General features: G+C 51.5%; 1 protein-coding gene across 2 annotated transcripts in view; it reads left to right on the top strand.

The window, feature by feature from the left end:
- Positions 1-23,605, top strand: part of JDP2 (Jun dimerization protein 2) — a 41,251-nt gene extending 17,646 nt beyond the window's left edge. For both annotated transcript variants that reach the window (XM_059055911.2, XM_059055912.2), the window contains exons 3-4: positions 14,051-14,155; positions 22,469-23,605. In XM_059055911.2, the coding sequence (XP_058911894.1) occupies positions 14,051-14,155; positions 22,469-22,654 (291 nt within the window). In that variant the 3' untranslated portion in view covers positions 22,655-23,605. The remainder of the gene's footprint in view (positions 1-14,050; positions 14,156-22,468) is intronic.
- The last annotated feature ends 3,955 nt before the right edge of the window (positions 23,606-27,560 follow it).

Below are 27,560 nucleotides of genomic sequence, written 5' to 3'. Positions count from 1 at the left end.
GGCTCTGGAGAGGTTACTAGACATTTGAGCTTCAGCTTCCTCCCTAACTCCAAACATATACAAAAATTAGCTCAAGTTGGATCAAAGACCTACTGTAAGAGCTAAAACCACAAAACTCTTGGAAGAAAAAGCCACAAATATTTGTGACCTTGGATCAGATATGACACCAAAAGCACAAGCAACAAAAAATAAATTGGTCATCATCAAAATTAAAAACTGTTGTGCTTCAAAGGACATAAAGTGAAGACAGTCCACAGGATGAGGATTTTCTCAAATTATAGATCTGAGAAAGGACTTGTATCTAGAATATATAAAGAACTATTACAACTCTAATAAAAAGACAAATAGCCCAATTAAAAAATGGGCAAAGTATCTCAATGCACGTTTCTCCAAAGAAGTATAAGCACATACAAAGATGCTCAACATCCTTAGCTATCAAAGAAATGCAAATCAAAACCATGATGAGATACCACTTCACATCCACTAGGATAACTAAAATAAAAAGGACAGATAATAACAAGCATTAGTAAGGATGTAGAGGAGTTGTAATCCTCATAGACTGCTGTTGGGAATGTAGAATGGTGCAGACACTTTGGAAAACAATCTGGCAGTTCCTCAAAAGGCTAAACATAGCGTTACCATATGACCCAGCAATTCCACTCCTAGGTATATACGACCAAGAGAAATTAAAACATATGTCCACACAGAAAGTTGTACAGGAATGTTCATAATATCTCAAAAGTGGAAACAACCCAAATGTCCCTCAGTTGATGAATGGATAAATAAAACGTGCTATATCCATACAATGGAATATTATTTGGCCATAAAAGGGAATAAAGTACATGCTACAACATGGTGAACCTTGAAAACATTAAGGGAAAGAAGCTAGTCATGGGACTTCCCTGGTGGCGCAGTGGTTAAGAATCCACCTGCCAATGCAGGGGACATGGGTTCAGGCCCTGGTCCGGGAAGATCCCACATGCCATGGAGCAGCTAAGCCTGTGCGCCACAACTGCTGAGCCCGTGCTCTAGAGCCCGTGACCCACAACTACTGAGCCCACGCGCCACAACTACTGAAGCCCGCACACCTAGAGCCCGTGCTCCACAACAGGAGAAGCCACCGCAATGAGAAGCCTGTGCACCGAAACGAAGAGTAGCCCCTGCTCGCCACAACTAGAGAAAGTCTGCATGCAGCAACGAAGACCCAAAGCAGCCAAAAAAAGAAAGAAGCCAGTCACAAAAGACCACGTATTGTATGATTGCACTGATATGAAATGTCCAGAATAGGCAAATCTATAGAGACAAGAAGGAGAACCAGTTTCCTGGTGCCTAGGGCTGGGGGAGATGGGAGAAGTCAGGGGTGATGGCTAAAGGGTATGGAGTTTCTTTTGGGAGGGGTGATGAAAATGCTCTAGAATTGATTGTGGTGATGGTTGCACGACTTTGTGAATCTACGTAAAGCTGTTGAATTTGTATACTTTTAGTGGGTGAATTGTACAGTATGTGTGAATTTTATCTCAATGAAGCTATTGTAAAAATGGGCAAGAATAATATCTACCTCACCCGGGTACAGGGAGGATTAAAAGTGATAATGTATGTAAATCACCCAGCATGTATCGGTGCTCCAGAATTAGTAGCTATGGTGATTAAAACCCCCCTTTTAGGCCAACGGCAGTGAAAAAGTCAGGGTCTGGTTAGGGATATTTTTCTCTCTTTCTCTTTTGTTGCTAGTGGCCATCCAGAAGCAAATGGAAGCAGCCTGGCAGGGTTTTGTGTGGAACTCTGGAGGAAATACGGAATAATTTGGGTTACTCATTAGCATCCCCTGGAGAGTGTTTAAAAAATACTGACATTCAGCCCAGAGATTCTGGTTCAGTTGGTCTGGGTGGGGCGGGCTGGTGGTTCTAATCTGTAGCCATTGGTTGAAACCCGTGGAACCTTATAAACCAGCCCAGGTCTTTGAAGGAGTGAGGACGTGTTTGCCTTCAGGACAGAAGGGTCACGTGAGCAGTGCACTTTATGGTTTGACAACTGCTTTTGTGGAGATTATCTCCTTTGATCTGTTCAAAACCCTTGTGAGGTAGGTGTTTTTAGTACCATTAGTTGTTGAGGAGCCAGGGCTCAGAGAGATTAAGTAACTTGCCAGGGTCTCATTTTTTAAATTTATTTTGTTTTATTTATTTTATTTTTGGCTGCCTTTGGTCTTTGTTGCTGCGTGCAGGCTTTCTCTAGTTGTGGCGAGCGGGGGCTACTCTTCGTTGCGGTGCACAGGCTTCTCATTGCAGTGGCTTCTCCTGTTGCGGAGCACGGGCTCTAGGCGCATGGGCTTCAGTAGTTGTGGAGCGCGCGGGCTCAGTAGTTGTGGCTTGCGGGCTCTAGAGCGCAGGCTCGGTAGTTGTGGCTCACGGGCTTAGTTGCTCTGTGGCATGTGGGATCCTTCCCGGACTAGGCCTCGAACCCATGTCCCCTGCACTGGCAGGCGGATTCTTAACCACTGTGCCACCAGGGGAGCCCCCAGGGTCTCGTTTTTAAGGCATAATTCTATCTAATCTGTTTTCTCGAGAGAGCAAGATCCACACCCATGCTCATACCTATTAGTTATCAAATCTAACACTTTGGAGAGCACTGCCAAGGTGACGTCTGGTGCCAGGTTAATCTATTTTGCATAGATTTCAGAACAGAACTCTTTCTGCTACTTCTCTTTACTGATAAGCATCCTGAAAGTGCAAGGCAAACTGAAAAAAACATTATTTACATATGTGTGTGTATGTGTATATATGTATACACATATGTACATATAAACACCGTTTGTAACTACTGATCTGTGTGTGCAGAGAAAACATAAGACAGGAATAATCTGGATCTTGAAGCTGTCAGAAACCTGCAAATGTCCCTCATAACCTCTGAGTTAAAGATTTGGCATCAACCACATCTTAATGTTCTCACTGAATGAGTATAATAAGTAGTTGATACAGTTTGAGCCCCTTAATAAAATACCACCTTTATCTATTTAGTATATTGCAGTATCCTTTGAAGAAGAGACTTCTGCTGAAACCGATCTGGAGTCCACTGGTTTACATCAGCACTATTCAAAGTCGGGTGCACAGACCAGCTGGCATCTGGGAACACGGGAGGAGCACAGACTCTTGAGTCTCACCCTAAACCTACTAAAGCAGACTCTCCAGAGGGTAGAGCCCCCCAAATCTGTGATGTAATAAGCCCTCCAGTGGGTTCTGATGCTCTCAGAACTGAACGTCCCTTCCAGCTCTGACTGGCAATGATTCTCTCTGAGAATGGCTACTAGGGTCTAAAGCCACATTTTTCTCCAAACCTATCTCAAGCTTCCTGGAGCAACCCTCATGCCATCATGTGGTACCTGAATCTGTGTTAGGCAGGGTTGCTCTCTGAGTCTGCAACCACCTTAGCATTTCCAAACCAGGTATTGCCAGGTCTTGAGATGCACCTGCTGCCAGCATTCACACCCGAAGGGACTTTCAATTAATTAAGCAGCCGAGCTTGTCAACAGGCCAGCTCCTTTATCGTTTCAGAAGGGAGAATCAGATAAACTGTTCTGATGCCAAAGGAGCCTTTGTTTGCTGAATCTGGGCCAGAGTCTCAGCAGCTCTGGTCTGAAAACTGGGGTGGGGGTGGTGCTCTCTGCCCCCCTCATCTGTCTGGGTGCTGTGAAACCCCTCTCCCCCCCCCCCTCCATGAACTTTAGCTGCATCCATTTCATTGCATAAGTCACGCATGGTGAAAATCACCCTTCCATCCTCTAGGCCAGGCATCTCTGGTCATGAGTCCTTTGACCATTGTCATCTGGGTGGGATTCTTATTAGCTGGCGTTCTGTTCACTTGAAGCAGAGGTCGCCATTCTGCTTAGCCGTTTGTTGTCTGTGCCTCGTGCCTGAAAGAAATTGGCCGAAATCTGTATTTCAGCTGCACACCCTGAGTACAGATTAAACAGAACCGCGTTGGTGGAGAATAATTAAGCCAAGGACCTTGTTTTTCACCTTCGTGATGAAGGACAAATGACTTCCAAGGCTTTAATAGGATGATGGCACTTGAAATGTTCTTCTACTTTGGCCAGCTCGGGACTTTCAGAACAGCCCTGTTCGTAAACATTCTTTGCAACAACTGCATTTTCATTTAATTGTAGACAGTCATTTTGCAGGAGCTCTTATCTCTGTTTTTTTGTTGTTGTTATTGGTTTTTTTGGGTTTTTTTGTTTTTGCCCTGGTGTAATCCAGGCATGCTATACACTGCTTCTTCTTGTTGCTGTTGTTAAAGACCCAGTTTCAACTGTATGGTTAACTCTTTTTGAGAAGAAAATGGATTTTTCCCTGCCAGATATATTCTGCTTCTTACCAGTCTTTTGGGGGTGGGGAGAATCTTGTGGGGGCCACTATTTCTCTCTTTTTCTCATCGTTTTGAAGTGAATGTCAATTGGGCAAGAAAATTGATTGACTGTCCAGTAGGAAACCAAACCTCCCTAAACCATAAATATGAAATGGGCCTGTAATAGACATATTTCAACAAAAAAGAGCCATCAATCTTCAAATAGCTCTTGTCCACAGAAGGATATCCTGGCAACCATTGTCCCTTTTCTCTTCAATGTTACGTTTCTGCCAAGCCAAGGTGATTTTTCCTGTCTCCCGGCCTCCCCCTCACTTTTGCAGTAACAGTGTTTGCTCTTCGCTTAGCAGGGCGGTCCACAGATGGCTGCCACCCTGCCCAGCCGGCTTTTTCAGGCTTTGTTCCAAACACAATGCTGCCTTTTCTTAGCAGTGGAAATGGGCTGTTCTCCACTGCTCTCTGAGAGAATGGCCCTTTCCTACTCTGTGCATATAAACCAGGCCCAAGCCTTGGGCAGCCTATTGTTTTATGGGTTCTCTTAATCCAGGAGAAGGATTTACTGAGGACCACGGGTGTGAGGGCGGGGGTTGGGAGGGCCGAGGTCCAGAGTTGCTTCCTCTTGCTGAGATGTGAGCACTCAGGTCAGTTTGGCTGGATCCCCCATGGCTCTAATGCAACAAGTGTGGGGGCAGGCTTTCAGTTTGTAAAGGAGGTGTTCCCTGCTTCTTTTCAGAAAGCAGTGGTGTTCTGGTTGGTCTCACTGCTGTCTGACCCAGAGACCTGGGCAGACTCACTCTCCTTCCCTGAACTAGAGTTCCCAGGCCTGCGGATGCAGCAGGAATCAAGGATCTCTAGGTCTTCTTAGTTCCAGAACCTCAGGATGGAGCTTAGTTTCCAGCCCTGCTGCTCCCCACGCTTTCCTGCAGAGGCCCAGCGCACTGAGCCATCGCTTCTCCACCTGTGCGAGCCCCCAGCCGGGAGAGCCGAATGCATCGTCTTGGCAGGTGGAGCCATTGCCTCTGCCAGCTCTCGTTCAGAGCCTTCAACTCGTGGTTGGCTGGGCTGGAGCTTTGAGTGAACACAGCATCCAGATGTGTGGGTTTGTTCATAGGTGAAAGTGTTGGCTTACAGCCTGGCATTAGGAGCAGTTGAAAAGGGCACTGGACTGGGAGTCAAGAGTCCTGGCTTCTTGTCCAGGTCACCAGCTCTGTGGATCAGGCCTCCCTTAAGCAAACATTTATTGAGTGCGACTGATGGCCATAAACTCTACATGATGCTGGGCACACAGAAAGTCAACAAGACATGGACTTTGCCCTCGTGGAACTCCCAGTTCAGTGGGGGCAGAAACTGAGGCTAGTATATAGCACAGTAGAGGCCAGGATAAACTCAGGTTCTATGAGAGCCCAGAGCAGAGGGACACCTCCCCAACTTGGAGGGGATGAGAATCAGGGAGGACTTCCTGTAGGAAGTGATGCTTGAGCTGAAGGTACAGCGTAAGAGTAAGCCAAGGGAACAGCAGAGGCAAAGGCACGAGGCCAGGGAAGTGTGAGGTATAATAGAGGCTCCAGGTTGCAGGAACATGGCATGTAGGGTAGGCATAGATAGGAGGTGAGACCACGGCAGGTGGGGCCCAGTCACGGGGAGCCTTGCTGGGTACATTAGGAGCTTGGGCTTTATCCTGAGGGTACTGAGGAGCCCCCTGAAGGTCAATAACTGGATCAGATTTGCATTTTAGAAAGTTCCCTCCAATGGCTGGGATGGAGGATGGTTGTGCAGGGTCAGGAGGCCTCCTAGGAGTTGATGCAGGAGAGAGAGACAGAGGTGGAGAGACAGAGAGAAACAGAGACAGAGACAGCGAGAAGAGAGAGAGCCTGGAAAGTGGCAGGGGAGATGGAGAGTGGGGAGCAAATCTGAGGAAGATTTAGGATGTAGTATTGGATGGCCTGTCTGGTCAAACCTGGAGATAAGGAGAGGGACAGGTAAGGGGTGAGGCCTGAGTTTCTACCTCCTTGAATGACTGGGCAGTGGTGCCAGGTGGGGTGGAGAATAGAGATGAAGCCACCAATTGAGGATAAAGACTTTGAGGGGCTGAGGGACATCCGGGTTGAATGTCCAGCTGGCAGTGGAGCTTTTGGTCTGAAAATGAAGATTTGTTTGGCATTTGAGAAGCGGTGGTGGCTGAAACCACACGAGTAGATGGAAACGGTGATCCGGAGGCAGTATGTATAGAGGGTTCCAGGCAAGAGACAGGAAAGGAGAGTCAGAGAAGTAGGAGACCACACAAGGTCAGCGTTGAGCATCCAGGGAGGAGAGAATTCCAGAAAGAGGGTGCAGTGCACAGTCGGTGGAGCCAGGAGGCCCAGGGACTGACCCTCAGTGTCCCTTGGACGTGTCTGTGAGGACCCAGGCCCTGCCCTCCAGCGTGAGCCTTGGAGCAAAAGCTCTCCCTCCCCTGGGCCTTGGTTTCCTCATCTTGGTCTCGGTGTTGCCAAGAGTCCCCTTCCCACACGGCCCTCCCTCTCCCCTCAGTAAAGCTAACACTGCACTCGTGACCCCTGAGGGTCACACGAACGAAACCCCAGGGAGTCAGAGCTGGCTGGGGTTTGGGGAGCTCTTGGTCCGGCCCAGTGTTGGAAGGCAGTGTGATGTATGGGAACTGAATTCCTGTTTTTCCCCAGCTTGGTGGCCTTGGGCAGACACTTCGCTTTGCTTCCTCACCTGTAATAAGAGGCCCCTAGCACCCACCCTCTAGAAATGTTTGAAGGTTAGGGGAAGTGGGAGCCATTGTGTTTACTAAAGATGAGCCAGGGGACGGGAGGGGGGCTGATTGGCCCAAGGTCAGAGAGAAGGGGCAGCGTGGCGACTGCAACCGGGTGTCTGGTGACCAACCCCGCTGGGGTCTGTCTCTTGCCGGGGATCATAAATTAGTAGCCCACGGCCGGGGCAGCCCACAGATGTGTTTTGTTTGGCTCCTGCAGCGTTCTTTTCAAAATGGAATTCGTTGCCAGCATTAAAAATGGGGAGATTTTACCCACAAGCTCACATTTGCAGCTAGACTTGAAAACTTGGAAGATTTGGCCACACTGAGCCCTCTCTGCCCTGGGGCGAGTGGGGGGTGTCCCCTCTGGGGGCCAGACCCTCATCTAGCCATCCTCCCTCACTAACCTTGACTTGCTTGGCTCCTGGGGGTGGCTTGAGTTTGCAACGCCAGCCCTTTGACCGACCATTTGTCCTGAATTTTCTTACAGCCTGGCCCACTGTTCACTAAAACTGTCTGGTATTTCATAGCTGAGGTCCATACCTTGGCCGTTCGGAGTGAGAGGGCCTGGCTGGAGAAGACGGGACAGAGAGGAGGGTGGAGTCTCTGCCGGCTCAGCCCCAGGAGAGATACTGGGGGGAGGGCCTGGGCCCTGCGGGCTGCAGGGGGTCAGCGAGAGTGCTGGACAAGGGCCCCTGGCGTTTCCTCATTCCTCCCTGCAGGGGTGTCAGGAGGCAGAGGGGACTGTGGGCCCAGCCTGGCCGGACTGGCCGAGCTCTTGCCGCTGGACTGGCCCGCTTTGTTGATGTCTGAAGGGTAGGGTGGTGGAGGCAGGGGGTGGGGAGGGACCGCAGCCCCTGGCTCCCAGCAGAGCAGCCGTGCTTATGTGGGAGAATGTCTGGTATGTTTGGTATCTGGGTGTTTACTTCCCAGGGTGCTCGTGGGTCCCTGGTGTTGAAATGTGGCTCCTCCATGCAGTGGGGAGGGCCCCCAGTGGGCGTGGCCAGGGCTAGATTTGGAGGCAGCAGAGCAGTCACTCCAGGCCTGCCCACTGACAGCTCAGGTGCCCGGAAGCACCTCCACTCTGCACCCGCCCCCCACCCCCAGGTCTCCTTTTATGCCAGATTCTGCCTATATGCGAGGCTGGGTGGGCCCTGGGCAGCACTGGCCTCACCTGGGAAGACAGGCAGGGAAGCTGGCATTTTCAGAGGCTTCCTGGGTCCCCGGCTCTGGGCTGGGACTTAGTCCTCACGACGACCCTGTGCAGCAGGGCTCGGTGCCTTCCTTGTACAAGTGAGAGGCGGAGGCTCAGAGAGGCTGAGTGACTTTCCCAGGAGCACACAGCAGAGCTGCTGAGGGCGACCCAGGCCTCTTAGACGCCAAGGTTCATGCTGACGACCCTGATGCCCCGAGTCTCAGATAAGCCTGCTTCTCTCTGCCCGTGAGACAGTTCTTAGTCTGAATAAGGCCCTCAGACCTTCACTACTCTGCTTAGTGCCGGGGGATTGATTTGGTTTTTTTCCCCCTCTCTATTTCTGTTTGTCACCTGCTTTATTGCTCTTTTCTCTATTGCTTTTGTCCATGTGAGAGTTTCTGTATCTGCAGTGCCTGGGGTTAAAAAGTGTCATTGCTCTTTCTCATCGTGTCTTTTTGTGGGTCTCGCAAGATACATATTTGGAAATCTTATGAAATGTCAGAATTCAAAATCACATCTGGGTGACTGTTGCCACTGTGTGAGAGCCACGTGACTGGTAGATGGGGCCTGAGAAACATGACCAGGGTGAGGGGAGGCCCCCCTCCTGCTTTCAGCGCTACACATTTAATGTTAACTGTGCAAAAAATATCTTATTTAAAAATACCCAGGTAGGAAAAAACAGAAGGGTCATCGTCCTCAGAGTCAGCCGCTTCTGCTGCTGCTTTACGGTCCAATCATCAGGATGGAGCCGAAAGGGTGGGGGGCTTGTTACCTAGGCCACCTGCCCTTCCAAGAGCAGAAGTCACTCAGGCCCTGGGGCCAAAAGGCCTGCATTCAAAGCTGTCACTGACCTTCTGGACAGCCTTGATATCTTTAGTTTCCTCATCTGTGAAAGTGAGGAAGATAATAGGCCTGCCCTGACTGGTTTACTGAGACCATTTAACCCCCTGGGACCCCTGATACCCGGGATTTTCTACCTGCTGAGGTGACCCACCTCTGTTTGTTCAAGGGCTCTTCTGCATGCAGGCTCTGCCACTTTCCCAGCTGTTCTAGAAGCATTGCTCCTGGGTAGGCCTTCTCCCCTGGATTACTGGGGACCACCTTCTGCATCACCTGACTTCATAAGGGTGGGACCCTGGCGTCTCAGGCATCTTTCGGTGGCAAGAGGCAGAAACCTTCTCCAGCTCCCTTCAGGCCAAAGGAGGAATTTCCAGGGTAGATTCAGGTGTATCCATCATGGACCCCATGGAGACGAAGCATAGTCGGGCCTCTCCAAGGGTGGAATCAGAAGGACCAAGAGAGCTTCTGTCTATCCCTCTGTCTGTCTGTACCATCGGCCTGTGGCCATATCCCCGTGTTGCTCTGTGTCTCTGCCTCATTCCCTCTGTCTCTCTCCACCCACCTTTGTCTCTCTGTGTTCCTCTGTCTCTCCTCTCTGTTTCTGTCTTTACCTTTCTCTCTCTGGAGCTCCCTCCATCTCTCGGGGTCTAGACAGGGTGAGGCAAGCCAGATGCCCAGGGCACGGCATTTAAGGAGGCATCCACCCTCGGGTGCTGACCCTGCCCCGGCACAAGCCCCAGAGCGAGCACCTCCTGAAATGTGTGCCCTGGGTACCTCGCTCGCCACACCCTCTCCAGGCCCTGTTTCTCGCTCTGTCACCTGTTCCCTCTCTTTGTCCGACTCCCTCCCATAGCTGAGCATTTGTTTCTCTCTTGCCGCGTGGTCTCTGCTCACCTCCACACATCAGCAGCCTGATCTTTCTGCTTTTCTGGGTTGAAATTGGTTGTCTAGCCTGTATGCCTCCCAGTCCAGCAGTTCCGTTTCAAACTTCTACTTGGTGAATACAGCCCAGCTTGGGTTAGCCGCTCACACCTCAAGCTGGGCCAGGGGCTGGGGTCGCCCTGGCCCTCAGCAGGGGCTTGGGAACAGGCTCTCTGAGGAGGGACTGCTCAACAGGAGGGCACCCTTGGCCACGGATCCCCAGTTCTGTCCCTCCAATGTGAATGGGTGGTGCAGGGGCCCCCCTCATTGCCAGAACACAGACAGCTTTGTCCTTGGGCCTTCCTGGGAATTGGGGATAAACAGAGCCAGGACCCAGTTTGAGAAGAGGGAATGATATGCTTACTCCACCCCGCCCCCATCTCATGGTTTTTAAATGTCTTGAGTCTCAAGCTGCCTCTTCCTCAAACATGCTGGATCTTCCCTCTGTATCTGCAGAAAAAGTCATATCTCCCATTTGGGGTTCCGGTTTTAGATGTCTGAGCTGTGGGTGGTGAAAACACTCTGCTGTCTCTCACCCACGCGGGACCAAATGCTTCAGAGAATCCGGGGAGCATCAAGGAGAGGCAGCAGCCTCAACTCTGGGAATGAACAAAGGCCTGGGTGGGGCGGGGAGGGCTGCGCCAGTCTCCAGACAGCTCCAGTCAGAGGACGCAGACCATGCAGGCCCAGCGAAAAGAGCCAGAGTGAGCCCGTGGGGATGGAGAAGGCCAAGGGCACTGCCCACCCTCTGTCTTATTTCCAGCAGGACCTCAGCATCCGTTTTCTTTGTGCCCTGTGGGAGGCTCTTAAATAGCAGCAGGAGGATTTGGGGGAGAGGCAGCACAGTTTCAAAGGGGAAAGTGTGACGATGGGGCTTTGGGGCCATTTCTTGCTTTATTGGGAGATATTAGCCAAGGCATGGGTACAGGAAAGGCCCAGGGATGGACTTGGAAGCCGGTGGTGCTGTGGTGCTGGGGGCTTTAGGCTTAAGTGCACAGCCTGGATCCTTCCAGGGCCTGCTTGGGATTTGTGCACCCCACCACAGCCATCGGTGGCCTGCACCCTGAATTTTTTTTTTTTTTTTTCTTATTTGGCTGCGTTGGGTCTTCGTTGCTGCGCGTGGGCTTTCTCTAGTTGCGGCAAGCAGGAGGCTACTCTTCATTGCGGTGCGCGGGCTTCTCATCGCAGTGGTTTCTCTTTGTTGCGGAGCACAGGCTCTAGGTGCGCGGGTTTCAGTAGTTGTGGCACGTGGGCTCAGTAGTTGTGTCATGGGCTCTAGAGCCCAGGCTCAGTAGTAGAGGCGCACCGGCTCAGTTGCTCTGCGGCATGTGAGATCTTCCCAGACCAGGGCTCGAACCCGTGTCCCCTGCATTGGCAGGCGGATTCTTAACCACTGTGCCACCAGGGAAGTCCCTGCACCCTGAATCTTGACTCCATCTTTGGCCAATGTGCTTCTGGGGGACGCAGCACCCAATCCCCAAGGTTTGCTGGCCTCCTACAGACTGAAGAAGCCATCCCTGGCAGAGACAGTTCCTTATAAGCATTGGAGAAAAGGTTATGCAGATGCAAATGTAGGCAATAAATCACTTTTATAATTATAGAATCCAAGCCTGTGGCATGTTTCTCTTGAATCTTTTATTCCATTCATTCATTTGACTAACATTTGCTGTGCCACTACTCAGTGCCATGTTCTATGCCAGGTGCTGGGGATACCCAGGTCCCCTATTCTCCAGATTAGCAGGGAAGGCAGCTACTACATAAGCAGAGAATTACCGTGGGGTGTGATAGAGACTCTTACAGCAGGGAACTCAAAGTGCTGTAGCAGCATAGAGAAAGCAGTTAATTCTATCTGGGGAGTCAAAGGAGCCTTCCTGGAGGAGGTGGCATTTGCTCTTGAGGGTTGTAAGAGTATACAGATAGGAAAGGAAGGTCATCTCAGGAGGGCCTGGCTGGCTTGGAGAAGGGTGAGACGTTTGGAGTCGAGAGTAATGGCAGGAGGGAATTGATGTGGCTGCAGAGGGAGGGTGGAGCAGCCCCCCATCTGGGTGTCATCCTGGCCCAGTTGATCTCTTAAACTTCCAGCATTGAGCCTCTTTGCATCTGCTGCTAGCGCAGCTTCCGTTGGCTTCCAGCTTTATGTAGGATGAGGCCCTGCGCAGGGGTGGGGTGGGGAGGTGTGTCTTGGAGGACAGGGGTTGTGTCTCCTAGGAAACGGCAGCTCTGCCAGAACCCCAGAACCCTGTGAGCCTGGCAGGGCCCAGGTTGCACATATCACCTTGGCAGTTTGTGGGCAAACCCTCTCGGCCGAGGGGAGATTGCACTGCCAGCCACTTCCTTCAGTTCCTTCCCTCTGCCTCTGTCGTCACGGTTACCTCGGCCTTGTTGGGGGTGAGGTAGAGGTTGGGTGGAATCAACTTTGTCCGTGTTTCTATTTCCCCAGATGCGGGTCAGCCAGAGGAGCTGTCACTTCTGGTTCTGTTTCAAAGGAGGCCAAGGGGCTGGGAGGTGCTTGGGTGCGGCCGTGTTGACAAGGGGCCTCTCCAGCCAGCCTCCCAGGCAGGGTGGGAGTGGGTCAGGGAGAAGCTCCAAGGTGGCGGAGAAGGAGAAAGGGCTGCCCTGCCAGGGCCTGTGCTGAGTGAGGGCCGTGGGTGCTGGTCTCCAGCCCAGGCCCTCTGTCTTGAGCTCCTAGAGCATGTCGGGAGTGCAGGCAGAGAGGCTGTTTATTTTCCTGGCCTGAAGCCCTTTCGGCTGAGACCTGGTTCCAGGCCTCAGGCTGCCAGAAGCACCCGCAACTGGCTCCAGAAGTGAGAGACTTGGCAACGCAACACTTCTCCAGTGGCCTCGGACTCTAGGCCGTTCCCAGACCGGCTGGTCCTGTGTATCCTCCAGATTCTCCTGGTGGGTAATGGACAGTGAGAGGCATCACGTCAAAGTGATCCTAATGGGCTGGGGCTGTGGTCAAGAGCAGGAAGGTTGAAGTCAGAGAAATCTTGAGTTGGAAGCCTGACTCTACCGTTTCCTTGCTGTAGGGCCTTGGGCCTTGGGCAAACTGAGCTGTTGAGCCTCAGTCTCACCATCTGTGAGATGGGGCAGTCATAGTACCTTCATCATCAGACTTTGTAAGGAAGGATAACATGACCTGTGTTTAAAGCGTTTAGCAAAGTAGGCAACAAATGGCAGCTCTTATTATTATTAATGAAACAACAATAACTGCAGCTTTGAAAGTCCGTGTTGGTGGGCAGTGAGTCTTCTCCTTCCCATTCTACGGGCCCTGTTTCATGCATGGTGAATTTCCTAGTGTGTCTCGGGGAGAAGCAAGCCTGGAGACTCCCAAGGCCCCTCTGCCTGTGTCCCGAGCAGGGCATTTTAAGGAGCCCATGGGATCCTGGGATGCAAGTGGGTGTCCTGGGGGAAGAACATGCAGAGACAGAGAGAAGGATGAACCCAGGTGAGGGGGCTGGGGAGATTTTTCCATCACCAGGAGATAGATCTGAGGGTTTGGAAGGACCAAGAAGGAGGACAGAATACCTCAGGGAGGTGACAGTGGGTGGGTGCAGAAGGTGAAATCAACACTCACGCCCAAGGTGTTTTGAAAGGAAGTGCCAGGGAGCCACTGACCTGGAAAATAGTGCCCAGAGGGCTTGAGCCAGGCGAGAGAACAGACCGCCACCGCCCATGGGGTGTCACCTCTGTGTGAGGAGAGCGCCAGGCTCTGGGCCTCCTGAACTCTGGCAGAACCCAGGTGGCCCTGCCCTCCTGGGGCACTGACTTCTCCCAGGGATGCCCACCTACTCCGAGAGTGTCCTCGGGCCGGCTGGGAGACGCTGCCATCCCACCTGCCAAGAGGCCAGCAGGCTGGCAGTGCGGCTCACTCACGGCGACATGTGGGTTAGTTGCCCGTCTGCCGGTCTGAGCATAAGGAGGGAGGCTGTACGCCAGGCTTGCCTCAACGTCTCATCCGTGGCTCTTTGCCCTCACAGCTAGACGAGGAAGAAGAGCGAAGGAAAAGGCGTCGGGAGAAGAACAAAGTCGCGGCCGCCCGATGCCGGAACAAGAAGAAGGAACGGACGGAATTTCTGCAGCGGGTGAGCAGGGCAGTGGCCAGGGGGGGACCCCGGCCTTGTCCTTTAGTGGCTGGTGTGCTTATGGACCGGGAGACGCCATCGAATGCCTGCAGAATCAGTGTGTACTCGCTGGCATCTGCCCAACCGGCCTCGACCCCTCTGCCTTCCCTGCCTTTTCTCCGATGCCCCCCTCCCTGAGCCAAGACGCCCAGGGGCAGCCTGCAGCCGTTCCGCCCACCCAGATCCCTGGACCACCAGAGAAGGTGGGAGGGGCCAAGTTCCCCTCCTCTAACTGAGGTCAGACCCTCGGTGCTGATGGGCTCAGAGGGCCCAGGACTGGCACTGCCCGTGCTGTTGCGCTGAGAGCTACCAGAGTTGTCTGGCGCAGGTGCAGATGAAGTCAGTGAGAGCTCCCTGCACGTGGGCAGTGGGCGTAGCGATGGGGCGGGGAAAAGCTCCTCCCTCACGTGCAGGAGGCTCTTCTGGCTCTGCCTCCCATCTGCCTGGCCTCAGCCCCACCGAAGCTGACCCCCGAGCTCTTGGCTGTTGCCTCTGGGACCAGAGGTCAGCTCTGCGTGCCAAGGCCAGTGGAGGGCCGCCTTGCCTCGTGGCCCTCGGAGCACATCCCTGCCCTTTCATTTGGAATGTGCCAAATAGGCGTTTGCTCCTCCTCCCGCCCCTTAGGCCTTCCCTGCTCCTCAAAAACGGTAGATGGCCATGAAGGGACGTGACCAGAAAGCTAATTAGTCCCAGCCGGTGGTCTCCAGCCTCCCCACCCCCAATCCCGTGTTGATTTCTAAATAACAATAGTAACACCATAGAACAATAACATCACAGGTCAGGCTCCCTTCTACAGCGCGCAACCGTTAACACGAGTTGCTAACATTTGTAAAGTGGGGCCCTGTGCAAAGCACAGTGTACATATTATCTCATTGTATTGACATAATAACTGTATGAGGTAGGGGCCTGCATTATTCTCTGTCTGCAGATGGGGACACTAAGGAAGGCATGAGGAGTTAAGTAACTTGCCCAGGTCCCTCCGCAACTAAGCGGTAGAACTGAGGTTCGGCCTGAGGCTAACTTCAAAGCATCCATCCTCAGCACTCTGCCCTGCTGGCTCTCATTCATTCATTCGTGGGTTTGTTCATTCCTTTGTTCATTCATTCTTTCGCTCGTTCATTGATTTGTGGACAAGTCGTTTTAGCCATGTACTGAGTGCCCAGCCCTATGCTAGGTGTGTTGGGGACACACAGGAAGGACCAGTCGTGGTCCCTCCTGTGGCAGCTGGAGAGACAAGGCCGGGCTGGCCTTGGTTTTCTCTGATACTGGGGATCTGTGGGTCTTTTCTCATGCTTGCAACAAGCAGAAAGCAAATCTGAGATCGTGGGTGTCAACACTGTGGGGCTGTGTGTACACCTCTGGCTGTGAGCATCTAGGGCAGGGGAAAGGTCAGTGGAGGCGGAGTTAGATTCCTGGAGCTGGGAACCCCTTGGAAGAGATGGTGGACCAACACCAGGCGGGAAGTTTTCAAGAAATTTCTAAGACATGGGTCTCACATAGGCCTTTCAGATAGATGGAGTGTCACATCCCTCATTTCCAGCCCTGAGTGCCTGTGGAGTTGGGCGAGGCATAGCAGGGGACAGAGAAGTCTCACATCCCATCCCCTCCTTCAAGGGCCTGTCAGCCAGCCAGCAGGCAAGAAGGGCCAAGCGTACGCACACCAGTAACACACTAGTGCAGCTAATGGTCAGCACCAAGTGAGCGGGGCTAGCTGCTCCGCACATTCCAGTAACACCGGCTGAGCACCTACTGTGTGCCGGGCACTTCCCGTATCTCGTTTAATCTTATAACATTCCACTGAGCTAGACATCGATGATCCCCATTTTAGACACGGACCCGTAGCGCAGAGAGCCAGGTGACTTGCCGGAGGTCATGCCGCTAGTGTGCGGTGGAGCCGGGACTCACCCAGCTGTTCGCTGACCCCTGTGTCCATCCTTAGAGCTGAGTGAGTGCCCGCCACACAGTGGGCCCGCAGGCCATGGCTGCGGTGGGGTGGCAGGCAGGAAACAGGGATGGGATATGTGCCGAGCGTTAGGTTGGGTAAGCGCGGCGGGCTGTGAGCACAGACGGAGGGGCCCTGTCTGAGTCTAGGCTGCGGAAAGACTGCTGATTGAGACATAAGACAGGAGTAGGAGCCAACGCGTGGAAGGACAGGGCTGGAGGGGTCCGTCACCACGAACAGCCAAAGCAAAGGTCAGAGGCAAGAGGTGTTGTTTAAGGATGTGGTGAAGGGAGTGAAAAAAATACCAGTGTGGCTGGAGTGTACAGTCCATGGAGAGAATAGGGCCCCAGAGCCTTCACCTGTCAGGTAATCCCTGTGCTGGGTTGTCTGGGGCAGTCCCGGTTTGTGCCTATTGGCCTGGCCCGATTATTATTTTTTTTTTTTTTGCGGTACGCGGGCCTCTCACTGTGTGGCCTCTCCCGTTGCGGAGCACAGGCTCCAGACGCGCAGGCTCAGCGGCCATGGCTCACGGGCCCAGCCGCTCCACGGCACGTGGGATCTTCCCGGACCGGGGCACGAACCCGCGTCCTCTGCATCGGCAGGCGGACTCTCAACCACTGCGCCACCAGGGAAGCCCCTGGCCCGATTATTAATGGCACATTCTTTCACTCTCTCACGTGTCCCTGTTAGGATGATGAAGTGTGGTCCTGGAGAGCCATGGGAGGGTTTCAGGCGGAGAGAGATACACCCTGTCGCTGTGGCTGCAGCGTGGGGCACGGAACCGGGAGCTGAGAGTAGAGTGGGAAGACCGGTTATGTGGCGGTGGTGCTATCCTGGTGAGAGGAGCAGGCAGCTGTGGACCAAGAGAAGTGCAGGCCTCGAGGAGGGAGGTTTCGGGAAGTCTGTCGGGGCTCAAGTCCAGTCCCCGTTGTCCCCACGCCTGCCTCCTCCTCTCTGGCCTCGGAAGCAGAGGCCGGGTGTGAGGTTTAGGGCGTGAAGGCAGATGGCTGTGTGCACAGTCAGTACCTGAAGACGTGGGGGATTCTCTTGTAATTAATTAATTAGTTTATTTATTTATTTATTTCACATCTTTATTGGAGTAAAACTGCTTTCCAATGTTGTATTAGTTTCTGCTGTACAACAATGTGAAACAGCTGTACGTATACATATATCCCCGTATCCCCTCCCTCTTGCGTCTCCCTCCCACCCTCCCTATCCCACCCCTCTAGATGGTCACAAAGCACGGAGCTGATCTCCCTGTGCTATGTAGCTGCTTCCCACTAGCTATCTGTTTTACATTTGGTGGTGTATATATGTCCACGTCACTCTCTCACTTCATCCCAGCTTCCCCTTCCCCCTCCTCATGTCCTCAAGTCCATTCTCTACGCCTGCATCTTTATTCCTGTCCTGCACCTAGGTTCTTCAGAACCATTTTTTTTTTTTTTTTAGATTCCATATATATGTGTTAGCATACGGTATTTGTTTTTCTCTTTCTGACTTACTTCACTCTCTATGACAGACTCTAGGTCCATCCACCTCACCACAAATCACTCAATTTCGTTTCTTTCTATGGCTGAGTAATATTCCATTGTATACATGTGCCACATCTTCTTTATCCATTCATCCGATGATGGACACTTAGGTTGCTTCCATGTCCTGGCTACTGTAAATAGAGCTGCAATGAACATTGTGGTACATGACTCCTTTTGAATTATGGTTTTCTCAGGGTATATGCCCAGTAGTGGGATGGCTGGGTCGTATGGTAGTTCTAGTTGTAGTTTTTTAAGGAACCTCCATACTGTTCTCCATAGCGGCTGCATCAATTTACATGCCCACCAATAGTGCAAGGGGGTTCCCTTTTCTCCACACCGTCTCCAGCATTTATTGTTTGTAGCTTTTTTGATGATGGCCGTTCTGACTGGTGTGAGGTGATACCTCATTGTAGTTTTGATTTGCATTTCTGTAATTTATTTTTAACACGTCAAATATTTACAAGGCTCAGAGGTACAAAGGTATATGTATGTGTATGTGCACACACACACACACACACACATACATATGCATACACACATATATGTATAATGTAAAAAGTTACCCTCCCATCCTTGACCCCTGGACACTTAGAGCCACCCTGAGAGATTCCTGTAGCCTCTCAGAGCTCACCTGCCTGGACCAGCAACTGCCCTGAAGGAGGCAGGCCTTTGTGGGGGTCAGATCCACACCCTGCAGGCCCCAGGCCACCTCCGCTGCCTGCATTCGGGAGCAGCAGCCCCTTGGCTCCCCACGGCTGTACAGCTGGCCTCTGTACCCCCGCTGTGCCTGACACAGCCCCCTGGGTGTGGGCATCAGTGACACAGTCTCACACCCTCACAGCGTTCCTTGCTCTTCACAGCCACTCTCTCCCTGATGGTCACAGTGACTCTAGAGGAGGCAAGGCAGCCCCATTCCAGTGACTGGCATCTGAGGTTCAGAGGGATGAAAGTTGCTTAGTGTCACACAGTGTCACACAGTGGCCGAGTCAGGACCAGAACCCAGAGCTTCCTCTGTGGCCCAGCACTCTGTTCAGGTGCCCAGGCTCAGGGCCTTGGGAATCTTGTTCACAACAGTGTAGCTGGCCAGTGGCAGAGTCAAGATTTTAACTCAGACAGGGCTTTGGGGCTCGGAAGTCTGCACCAGGCTCAGGTTTTTTTTTTTTTTTTTTTTTTTTTTTTTTTTTTTTAACAGAAAGAGTTGGACGTGGAGCCCTATTTTAAGTGCATTAGGGTAACTTTTAAAAATAATAGAGTCAGAGAATCTTAATGCTTAAAGTCCCCTGGACCAATCATTATATTTTAAGGGGGAAAATGAGGTCCAGAGAAAGGAAGTGACTAGTCCAAGGGCACACAGAAGGATGCCCAACCCCTCACCCTGTGGGTTTTTTAAAATAATTAATTAATTCATTAATTTTTATTTTCGGCTGCTTTGGGTCCTCGTTGCTGCACGCAGGCTTTCTCTAGCTACGGCGAGCGGTGGCTACTCTTTGTTGCTGTGCACGGGCGTCTCATTGCGGTGGCTTCTCTTGTTGTGGAGCACGGGCTCTAGGCGCGCGGGCTGCAGTAGTTGCGGCACGTGGGCTCAGTAGTTGTGGCTCACGGGCTCTAGAGCGCAGACTCAGCAGTTGTGGTGCACGGGCTTAGTTGCTCCACGGCATGTGGGATCTTCCCAGACCAGGGCTCGAACCCGTGTCCCCTGCATTGGTAGGTGGATTCTTAACCACTGTGCCACCAGGGAAGCCCCGTCAACCTGTGTCTTTTCTGCTCCTTTCACTGACCACCGTGGAGGAGACAGAACCTCCTTCACTTGCATTAATTCCATTCTGAAACAACAAATGGTTTCATTTTCTCTAGGGCAGTAAATATCTACCAGAGGCAAAACGATAAACAAAAATGCAAGAAGAGTTATTCATTTCATACTTAAGGTGTGAAGATCCTAGCCCACGTTCCTGAATTTATTAGGAAAACAGATCAGGTAATTGCTGTTCTAAAACCACAAACCACTTCTACAGTCCTGGTTAAAAAAAAAAAAATTCCTCTGAGCTCAACTTATACTTACACATTAAATAAATACATAGCACCAACTAATAAAACGGAAGAAAATAAAATGAAAAAGCACTTAGCTACAGTCTGATAGCCAGACTGTCAGAGGTCAGGATAGTCCATGAGGTACCCATACATTTTCAAACCAGCAGAATATCATGCCATTCCTATGATACATGCACAGGGAAGCAAGTCGCCACATACCCACTTGGTCGTTTTGTGCGTTACAGGTGTTCACGTGTCAGGTGGGTTTGACGTGCCGTCTTTCGAGGATAAGGATGTGTATGCAGGGCTGCTGGACCCTGCCCCTTGCATGTCCATTGTAACTTCCATGCACAGTACAGCCCAACTCGTACCTTGCCCTCCCCACTGCTCTCCAGAACAGCTCCCACCTGACTGCTTCCTTGGATACCCCCACCCCAGGCTCAGGGGCAGCTCTCCTCCCAGCTGCCCATTCTGCAAAGGCAGACAGTCTGCAAGACCTGCCAAGTTTTCTTGGAAACGGCCTCCTCCTCTGCTTCTCCTCCTTCTTGTCTTCATAGACCCTTGCTCATGGCTTAAAGTAAAAATTCCTTAAGCCTCCCTAACCCTTCAGTTTACAAAATGCTTTTCCCACGTGCCGTCATTTAATTCCCGGGATCATCATCTTTTCACAGATGAGATAACTGAGGCTCAGGGAAAGTGACCTATGGTCACAATGGAGGATTTTAATCTCCTAAACACATCTTCAGCTTTCCCATGTCTGTGTCCCTGTTCACTCAGGGCTTGCTTCTTGAAATGCCCCCCCACTCCTACCGACTTTCTCTGCTCAACCAGAGTCAACCCATTTTTCAAACCCAAGGTCAGATCCGGCCATTTAGCCCACTCTCTCCTGGTCTTCTAGACCCTGGATGGCTGATGGACACAAGATAAGCTCTGCCCCGCTCTATAAATCCTTCTTCCCCTTGGAGTGGAAGCTGCACAAGAGCCGTGTTAGGGGCTTATGGGCCTCTGGCCCCCCTAGAGCATTCACTGTGCACAGCAGGTTCTCAGCACACGCTTGTGGGTGGGTGGATTGAACCAAAACTCCTGGAGGCAAGAGGCTCAGAGGCTTTGAAGTTGGAGCTAAAACCTTGACTGGGGGGAACCGCATGGTCAGAGACATTCCCAAGGTGACCAGGTTTGTAGACCCAGTGAGCAGGCAGCTAAGATGGGCACCTACCTGCCCCAGACTCATGGTTTCACGTGGGGTCTCTCCTGGCCCTCAGCGATGCTCTTCTCTCAGAATTTGGAAAACCATGGACCAGGCCGGCCTCCCTGTCACACTTTATCCGGCTGAATCCAAAACCACCCTGGCTGGCTTTTACTATTTTCCCCCTGAGCACTTTTTCCTTCTTTGAGGCTGTTCTCCCTCAGCGTCTGCTCATGAGGACTGTACATCTCAGCAGTTCTGAGTCCCCAGCGCTGGGCTGCCTCCGCAGAGACGAGCAAAAGGAACAACTCCGTCAGCCTGGCTGGTGTGGGGAAGACAGTAGCCCCGGGGCCCTGGAGAGCCCCGAGGGAGGCTGCCCGGCTGGGCCCCCAGGCGGGGCCACTCAGCCCATGGCAACCACAGCCCACACTCGGTCTGATGCAGGTCGCCCGGCCTTGGCACTGTGGGCGTTTTGGATGGATAGTTCTTGTTGTGGGGTCCTGTGCATTGAAGGACATCTAGGATCATCCCTGATCCCTACCCACTGGATTCCAAGGCCACCCACCCTCCTCAGTTGTGACAACCAAAAATGTCTCTAGATACTGTCAAATGTCTCCTGGGAGGCAAAACTTACTTCTAGTTGAGAATCACTGGTCAACCTTTGCTGGCCCTTGAGTAAATTCCAAACTCCAAACTGGTTATAAGTTTTTAGAGTCCAAGAAATATCATTCTGGTGCCTCTGTATTTTCCTGTGTTGACCCCCGGAGCCTTGAATTGGTACGGCCATCACCTGTCATCATGAACAGGTAAACCCCCCTAAATCAAATCAACGTTGCTTCCTTGCCCTGGAGCCTCTCCAACTGAGCTGGAAGTTCTCTGGAAATCTCACTTGAGGTCTATTTAAAGCCACATTTTGGATCCAGAAGGATGACTATTGATTGCCTCCCAGTGGGCCGAGATTCTAGATAGGGGGTAAGGAAGAGGCTGTTTAAATAATTATAGACTAATAACCAGGAAGCACATGTTTTAGGAGGAATTACGTGACCACACTGGGCTTGTGGATCCTACAGACCAATATATCGCCAACATACATTTATCATACATAAAGCACCTTGCCATTGCACTGCCATCGTGGGCCACCTTTAACCCCTCCATGGACACTCCATGCATCTGTTCTGGATCCACTTGGCCTCCATTCTTGTCCCACCCTTTGTTTCTTGTGCAAAGGCCCTGAGGCCAGAGAGCATTTGGCATATTTGAGCAACAGCAAGGAAGCCACTGTGGCTGGAGTGGATTGAGTGGGGAAGAGAGGTGGGACATGAGCCAGGCTGGCGCCAGGATATAACCACGGTTCAACCCACTAGCAACACAGGCCAGTGTCACAGGTGTGACAGGCACGGCCTAAAGAAAGTCAGTTACCCCGGGGGACTCAGTAGCAGATTCTGTGCTTCCTCTAGTGGGAACCTGTCAGACAGAAAACAGGCAAACGCCAGCCTGCTGTGCCCTGTGCCTACCCAGAGGGAGAGTCTCTTCCTGGAGCTGGTTCCCAGTGAGAGCCTAAAGCCATGTCTCTATTTTGCATGCAGGAATCCGAGCGGCTGGAACTCATGAACGCAGAGCTAAAGACCCAGATTGAGGAGCTAAAGCAAGAGCGACAGCAGCTCATCCTGATGCTGAACCGGCATCGCCCCACCTGTATTGTTCGGACGGACAGCGTCAAGACGCCCGAGTCAGAAGGCAACCCGCTGCTTGAGCAGCTAGAAAAGAAGTGACCGTGGGCTGGGAGGAGGAGGAAGAGGAGGAAGAGGAGGAGGAGGAGGAGGAGGAGATGGCAAGAGGGAGGAGGAGGAGGGCACCAGAGGGCCCTTCCTTGGTGCATGAAAAACTTTACAAGGCTCAGCACAGCCAGTAATTAGTGGGGCTTTATTGTGAAACTCAGATCAGCCACATAAGGGGAAGAGCAGGCTGACGAAACCCAGAAGGACCAAGCGCTGAGACCAAAGTAGACTTGAGGGTGGGGCTGTCCTGCTGGGGCCCAGTTCAAACGAGGCAGGACAGAGGCACCCAGGCCGGAGAGACGCCCAGCCAGGCAGCCTTGGGCACTTCTCCGGCCTCGCCGCCAGGCCACCTACCCCAGGGACCTCCAAGCAGCCAGGAAAAGCCATGAGTTACAACCAAACACGGCTGAGGATGGAACTGAGTAACACTGCCATCTGCCTGCCCCAGCCCTGACCCCTGACCCTGATGCGAGGCCGGAGAGGGCCGTGATGCGGGGCCCTGTGCGGCCTTGGTGGGGAGTAGCAGCCGGGTGCACCCTCGCCGGCCCTGCTGGAGTTTGCTGTGGGCATGAGGCGCGGGCGCCCTTCCAAAGCACATACTCACTGAATGTTTACAGACTGGCTGTCCTGGCAGGGCTTTCAACTGCACATGTTTTTTATCTTTTTTTTTTTTTTTTTTAATATTTTTTACAAAAAATAAGATTTTATACAAGCAATATATATATGGATTTCTATAATCACTCGATGTGATACAGTATAAATATGTTATGGTTTGTTTGTTACGAACAGATATCCAGCAGTTATGGCCGTTGTGTGTAACTCCTAAGTACTGTAGTCTCTGGGTGTTGGGGTTGTCCTGGGAGGGGGGTGGGGTGCGTTTCCATCCTGGTAAACCCTTCATAGTACTCAGTCCTGTATCGCTCAGTAAACGTTACTCTTACTTACCCAGCCGCCTCTTGTGGTGTCTGCCTAGGGAATGGGGTGCAAGGCACACTTGGTGACCTCCCGGTGTGCAGTGTCGGAGAATGTTTGGAGCATCTGCCGTGGGCCCTTGGTTTTCACAACAACCCTCCCAGGTAAGTATTTACATGCCCATTTTAGAGACGAGGAAGTCGAGGCTCAGAGAAGTTAAATCTGCGGTACTTACTTTGCCCATTCACTCAACAAATGTTTCCTGAGTGCCAGCTGGGTGTGTGCCGGGTACGCTACAAGGGGCTGAGTAGTCCCTAGGGAATAAAACAAACCTAGGCCCTGTGCTTATGGAGCAGACAGTCATGAGCTAAATCCTGGGTGTGCCCCATACACCATCTCTGTTCATCTTCACAACAGCCTTATCAGGGAGCAGCAGTTGTCCCCATTTGTAGATGAGGAATTCTAGGCCCAGGGAGTTTAAACTTGCCTTGCTGAGGACTTACTGGGTGACCAGCATATATAGTCTCATTCACTTCTCTCAACAGTACAAAAGAGGCATCATTACCCCCATTTTAAAAATAACTGAGGCTCAGAGAGGGTAAGTGGCTCATCCAAGATCCCCCAGCTAGTGAGGAGCAGAGCTGACGTTTGAACTCTGCTTCCAAAGGCCCATGACTCTCTCCACCTGCGGCCAGCTGACTGTGTGATTGTCCCCGTGGTGGAATGTCTCACCTGATCAGAACAGGAGGCCTATGAGGCCATGGTTACAGATCTAGTTTCTGGGAGGGCTGGATAGAGTTCCAGGCTGTGCCATGGTCATGGGGTGAACCAGTGATGTGAGCAAACGGTGTGAATGAATACTAGCCACCCCACACCCAACCAAGAGCAAGAACAGCTCAGTGCCATAGGCAAGAGCTGCCATTTACGTGGCATGTGATGGTTCACAGGGCACTTTCATGCAAGTTACTCATCTGTTGTTCCAGCTCAATGAGGCAGGTGGGATAGGTGTTTTAGTTCCATGGTACTGTTGTGCAAACTGAGGCTTACGAAGATTAACGTTCACCCAGCTGTAAACAGGCAGACCCAGGAGCTGAACCCTACTGTCCTACCTTATACTTGTGTGTTCTCTCTCCTCCATTACTGGGGCTAGATAACTAGTTGCTGATGGTGAGGCTTCATGTCAAGGACAGCAGTGAGCTTGGGTTGCCTCTCAGATCTTGAACGAGTCCTTCTGGGATGGACAGGAACCAAGAATAGGTCATTAATACACCTTTGGTTCCTTACTTCCTTATCTCAGGTCCCCTCTACCCAACACGCTTGGTGTGACACGCCCAGCCCTCACCCTCCGAGCCCTGCCTTGGAAGCAGTGCCTGGTCAGCTCACTGGTAGCTGTGGTGGCACACAGCAAACCCTCAGGCTGTAATTCTTTGCCATTTACCAAGCCTTGAGAAAAGTGAAGATGTGGACTTACAGGCCCCTCATGCGACCTGGTGGACGTCCCTGCAGAATCACCGCCTGCCCCTGCCTGTGGTTCCTCTGGTCCTGTGCTGAGCCTGTACCTCCAGGACAGAGCCCTCCTTTGCCTCCGAGGACGGGCTGTCTCCCAGAATCAGTGACATGTGCTATGCTGTGGCCCACCTTTCCTCATCAGGACCACCGCTTCCTGCTGTGGGAAGCCAGAAGTCACAGTCACAGTCTGTCTCATAAGAGCTAAAGTTCACATGTTATCTGTGTGCCTGACAGGTTAGATGTACTACTGCAGCCAGTCCGTACTACGACCTTGCTGGGAGGTAGGTGCCATCATTCCCATGTTACAGGTGAGAAAACCGAGGCACAGAGAAGAAGTAACTTGCCCCAAATCACAGTCCTTTGAGTGACAGAGTCAGGATGTTCTTACAGTCTGACTCCAGGTGTAAAAAGCTGGCCTGGGCCTCACCCTGGGGGAAATGCTCTGTGTTTGTGGTGTGACCTCAGTTGCTGGGAGAGCTTGTGTGCAGAGGGCCAGGAGAGATGGCACAGGTTGAGAACTCCCAACTCTCAGACACCCATCTCCAAGTGTACATACAGAAGACATAACTTTAAAGGCAAGTAGGTTCAAGATCCAATCTTCTACTGACCGGCCATGAGCCTCACTTTTCTTATCTGTACAGTAGGAACAGTAATCCAACAACCCCCTTATGGGGCTGCTGTCAAGGTCAAATATGGAATGCATGTAAAAGTGTTTGGTGAAATACAACGCTCCACAAAATGGTAATTATCTTGCCCTCTGTTAGCACGGATGGTTGTTATTTATCACATAGCACTAATTCCTTGAATATCTTTTCTTCTCTAAAAATGGCTGCAGAGTTAGTGTTCTGGCCGTGCATCTGGTTCCTGTGGCGATGGATGCCTGGGATCCAAGACTCCTGGGTTCTTTCGACTCCTGAACGGCCACAGCCAGCTGTGTTGGGCTCCTCATCCTCTCCCAGGGCTTCCTTGTGCCCTCCCACCAGGTGGTCATATATGAGACTTGTGCCACATCTGCCCAGGGGTGCTGTGAGAATCAGCTGGGCAACCCGAGAAGGACAAGACCCATTAGCAATCAGAGAGGCAGCAACTAGTATGTATTGGTCAGGATTCAGGTTAAAGGGAACTTACCTACACTGCCAGTGGGAAATTGGTATGACTGCTGTGTAAAGCAGTTTGGCAATAACCGGTGACACTAAAGCTACAGACATCTTTGACCTAGAAATTTCCCTCCTAAGGATACACCTCGGAGGAACCCTGACATAGGGGCACAAGGAAAAGTACAAGCACGTTTACCGAATCTTCGTCTGTAATAAAGATAAGTTGCAAACAACCTAAATACCTATGAACAGAAGAGCAGGTAAACAAATTGTGTTTTCATAAAATCGAGTATTACTCAGCAGTTATAAAGAATGAATCAGAGCTACAGGTATCAATGTGGGTAAACCTCAGAAACACACTGTTGAACTGCAGGATGAGGAGGAAGTTGCAGAAGAATATATGCGGTATACCATTTATACAGTGTTTCCAAACATGGAAATTGATACTTTATTGTTTATGGGTACACACAGATCTGGGTAATAGAGGTACAAGAGCATGCATAGGAATGCTGTCAACATCAAAATACGTGATAGAGAAGTACTCCTGGGGGGTGGGGAGGAAGGGGTTGGGGGATGGTATCTGCAAGGCTAAAGAGGACACTGGGTTTCAACTGTATGTGTAACATTTCATTTATTTTTAAAAATCTGAATCAAATGTAGAATAATCTTAGAATTTGTCAGAGGTGAGGGATATGCACGCAAACGCGGGTTATCTTCTTCACACTTCTCTGTATGCTTGGTATATTTCCTAATAAAAAGAACAAGCCACAAACAACACAAAGAGAAGGTTTTGTTTTTCCATTCTTTCCTTGGCAAACTCAGGAAATAAAACAAAATCTGAAATGACAGTAGAGTTGCAGCATACGGTCTCTGAATTTATGCAAATTTAATTGCATGGCTTGAGGGAGAGAAAGATGATTCAAAGCGTGTGGTTTGTTTAGCTGGCCCTTCCAGTTAATAAGCCGTGTGCCTGGTGGTGAGGGTACCCCGGGGTGAGGGCACCTTGGGGAGTGTTTTTTGTTTTTGTTTGTGGTACGCGGGCCTCTCACTGCTGTGGTCTCTCCCGTTGCGGAGCACAGGCTCCGGATGCGCAGGCTCAGCGGCCATGGCTCACAGGCCCAGCCGCTCCACGGCATGTGGGATCTTCCCGGACCGGGGCACGAACCCGTATCCCCCGCATCGGCAGGCGGACTCTCAACCGCTGCGCCACCAGGGAAGCCCCATGGGGAGTGTTTATCTGTACCACTTCAGTGGGTCCTGGTCCCTGCCCTCTACATAATGAGCCATGCAAGGTATGTTCAAGGTTAATTCGGACTCTACCTTTTCTTGTTACATCCTGAATATTCAACCCAATCCCTGTGTAAAATGCAACTCCACCACAC

The sequence above is a fragment of the Kogia breviceps genome, chromosome 3 (assembly GCF_026419965.1).
Source record: "Kogia breviceps isolate mKogBre1 chromosome 3, mKogBre1 haplotype 1, whole genome shotgun sequence".
NCBI lineage: Eukaryota > Metazoa > Chordata > Mammalia > Artiodactyla > Physeteridae > Kogia > Kogia breviceps.
The sequence above is the reverse complement of the archived record's forward strand: the minus strand, read 5'-3'. Positions and strand labels throughout refer to the sequence as shown.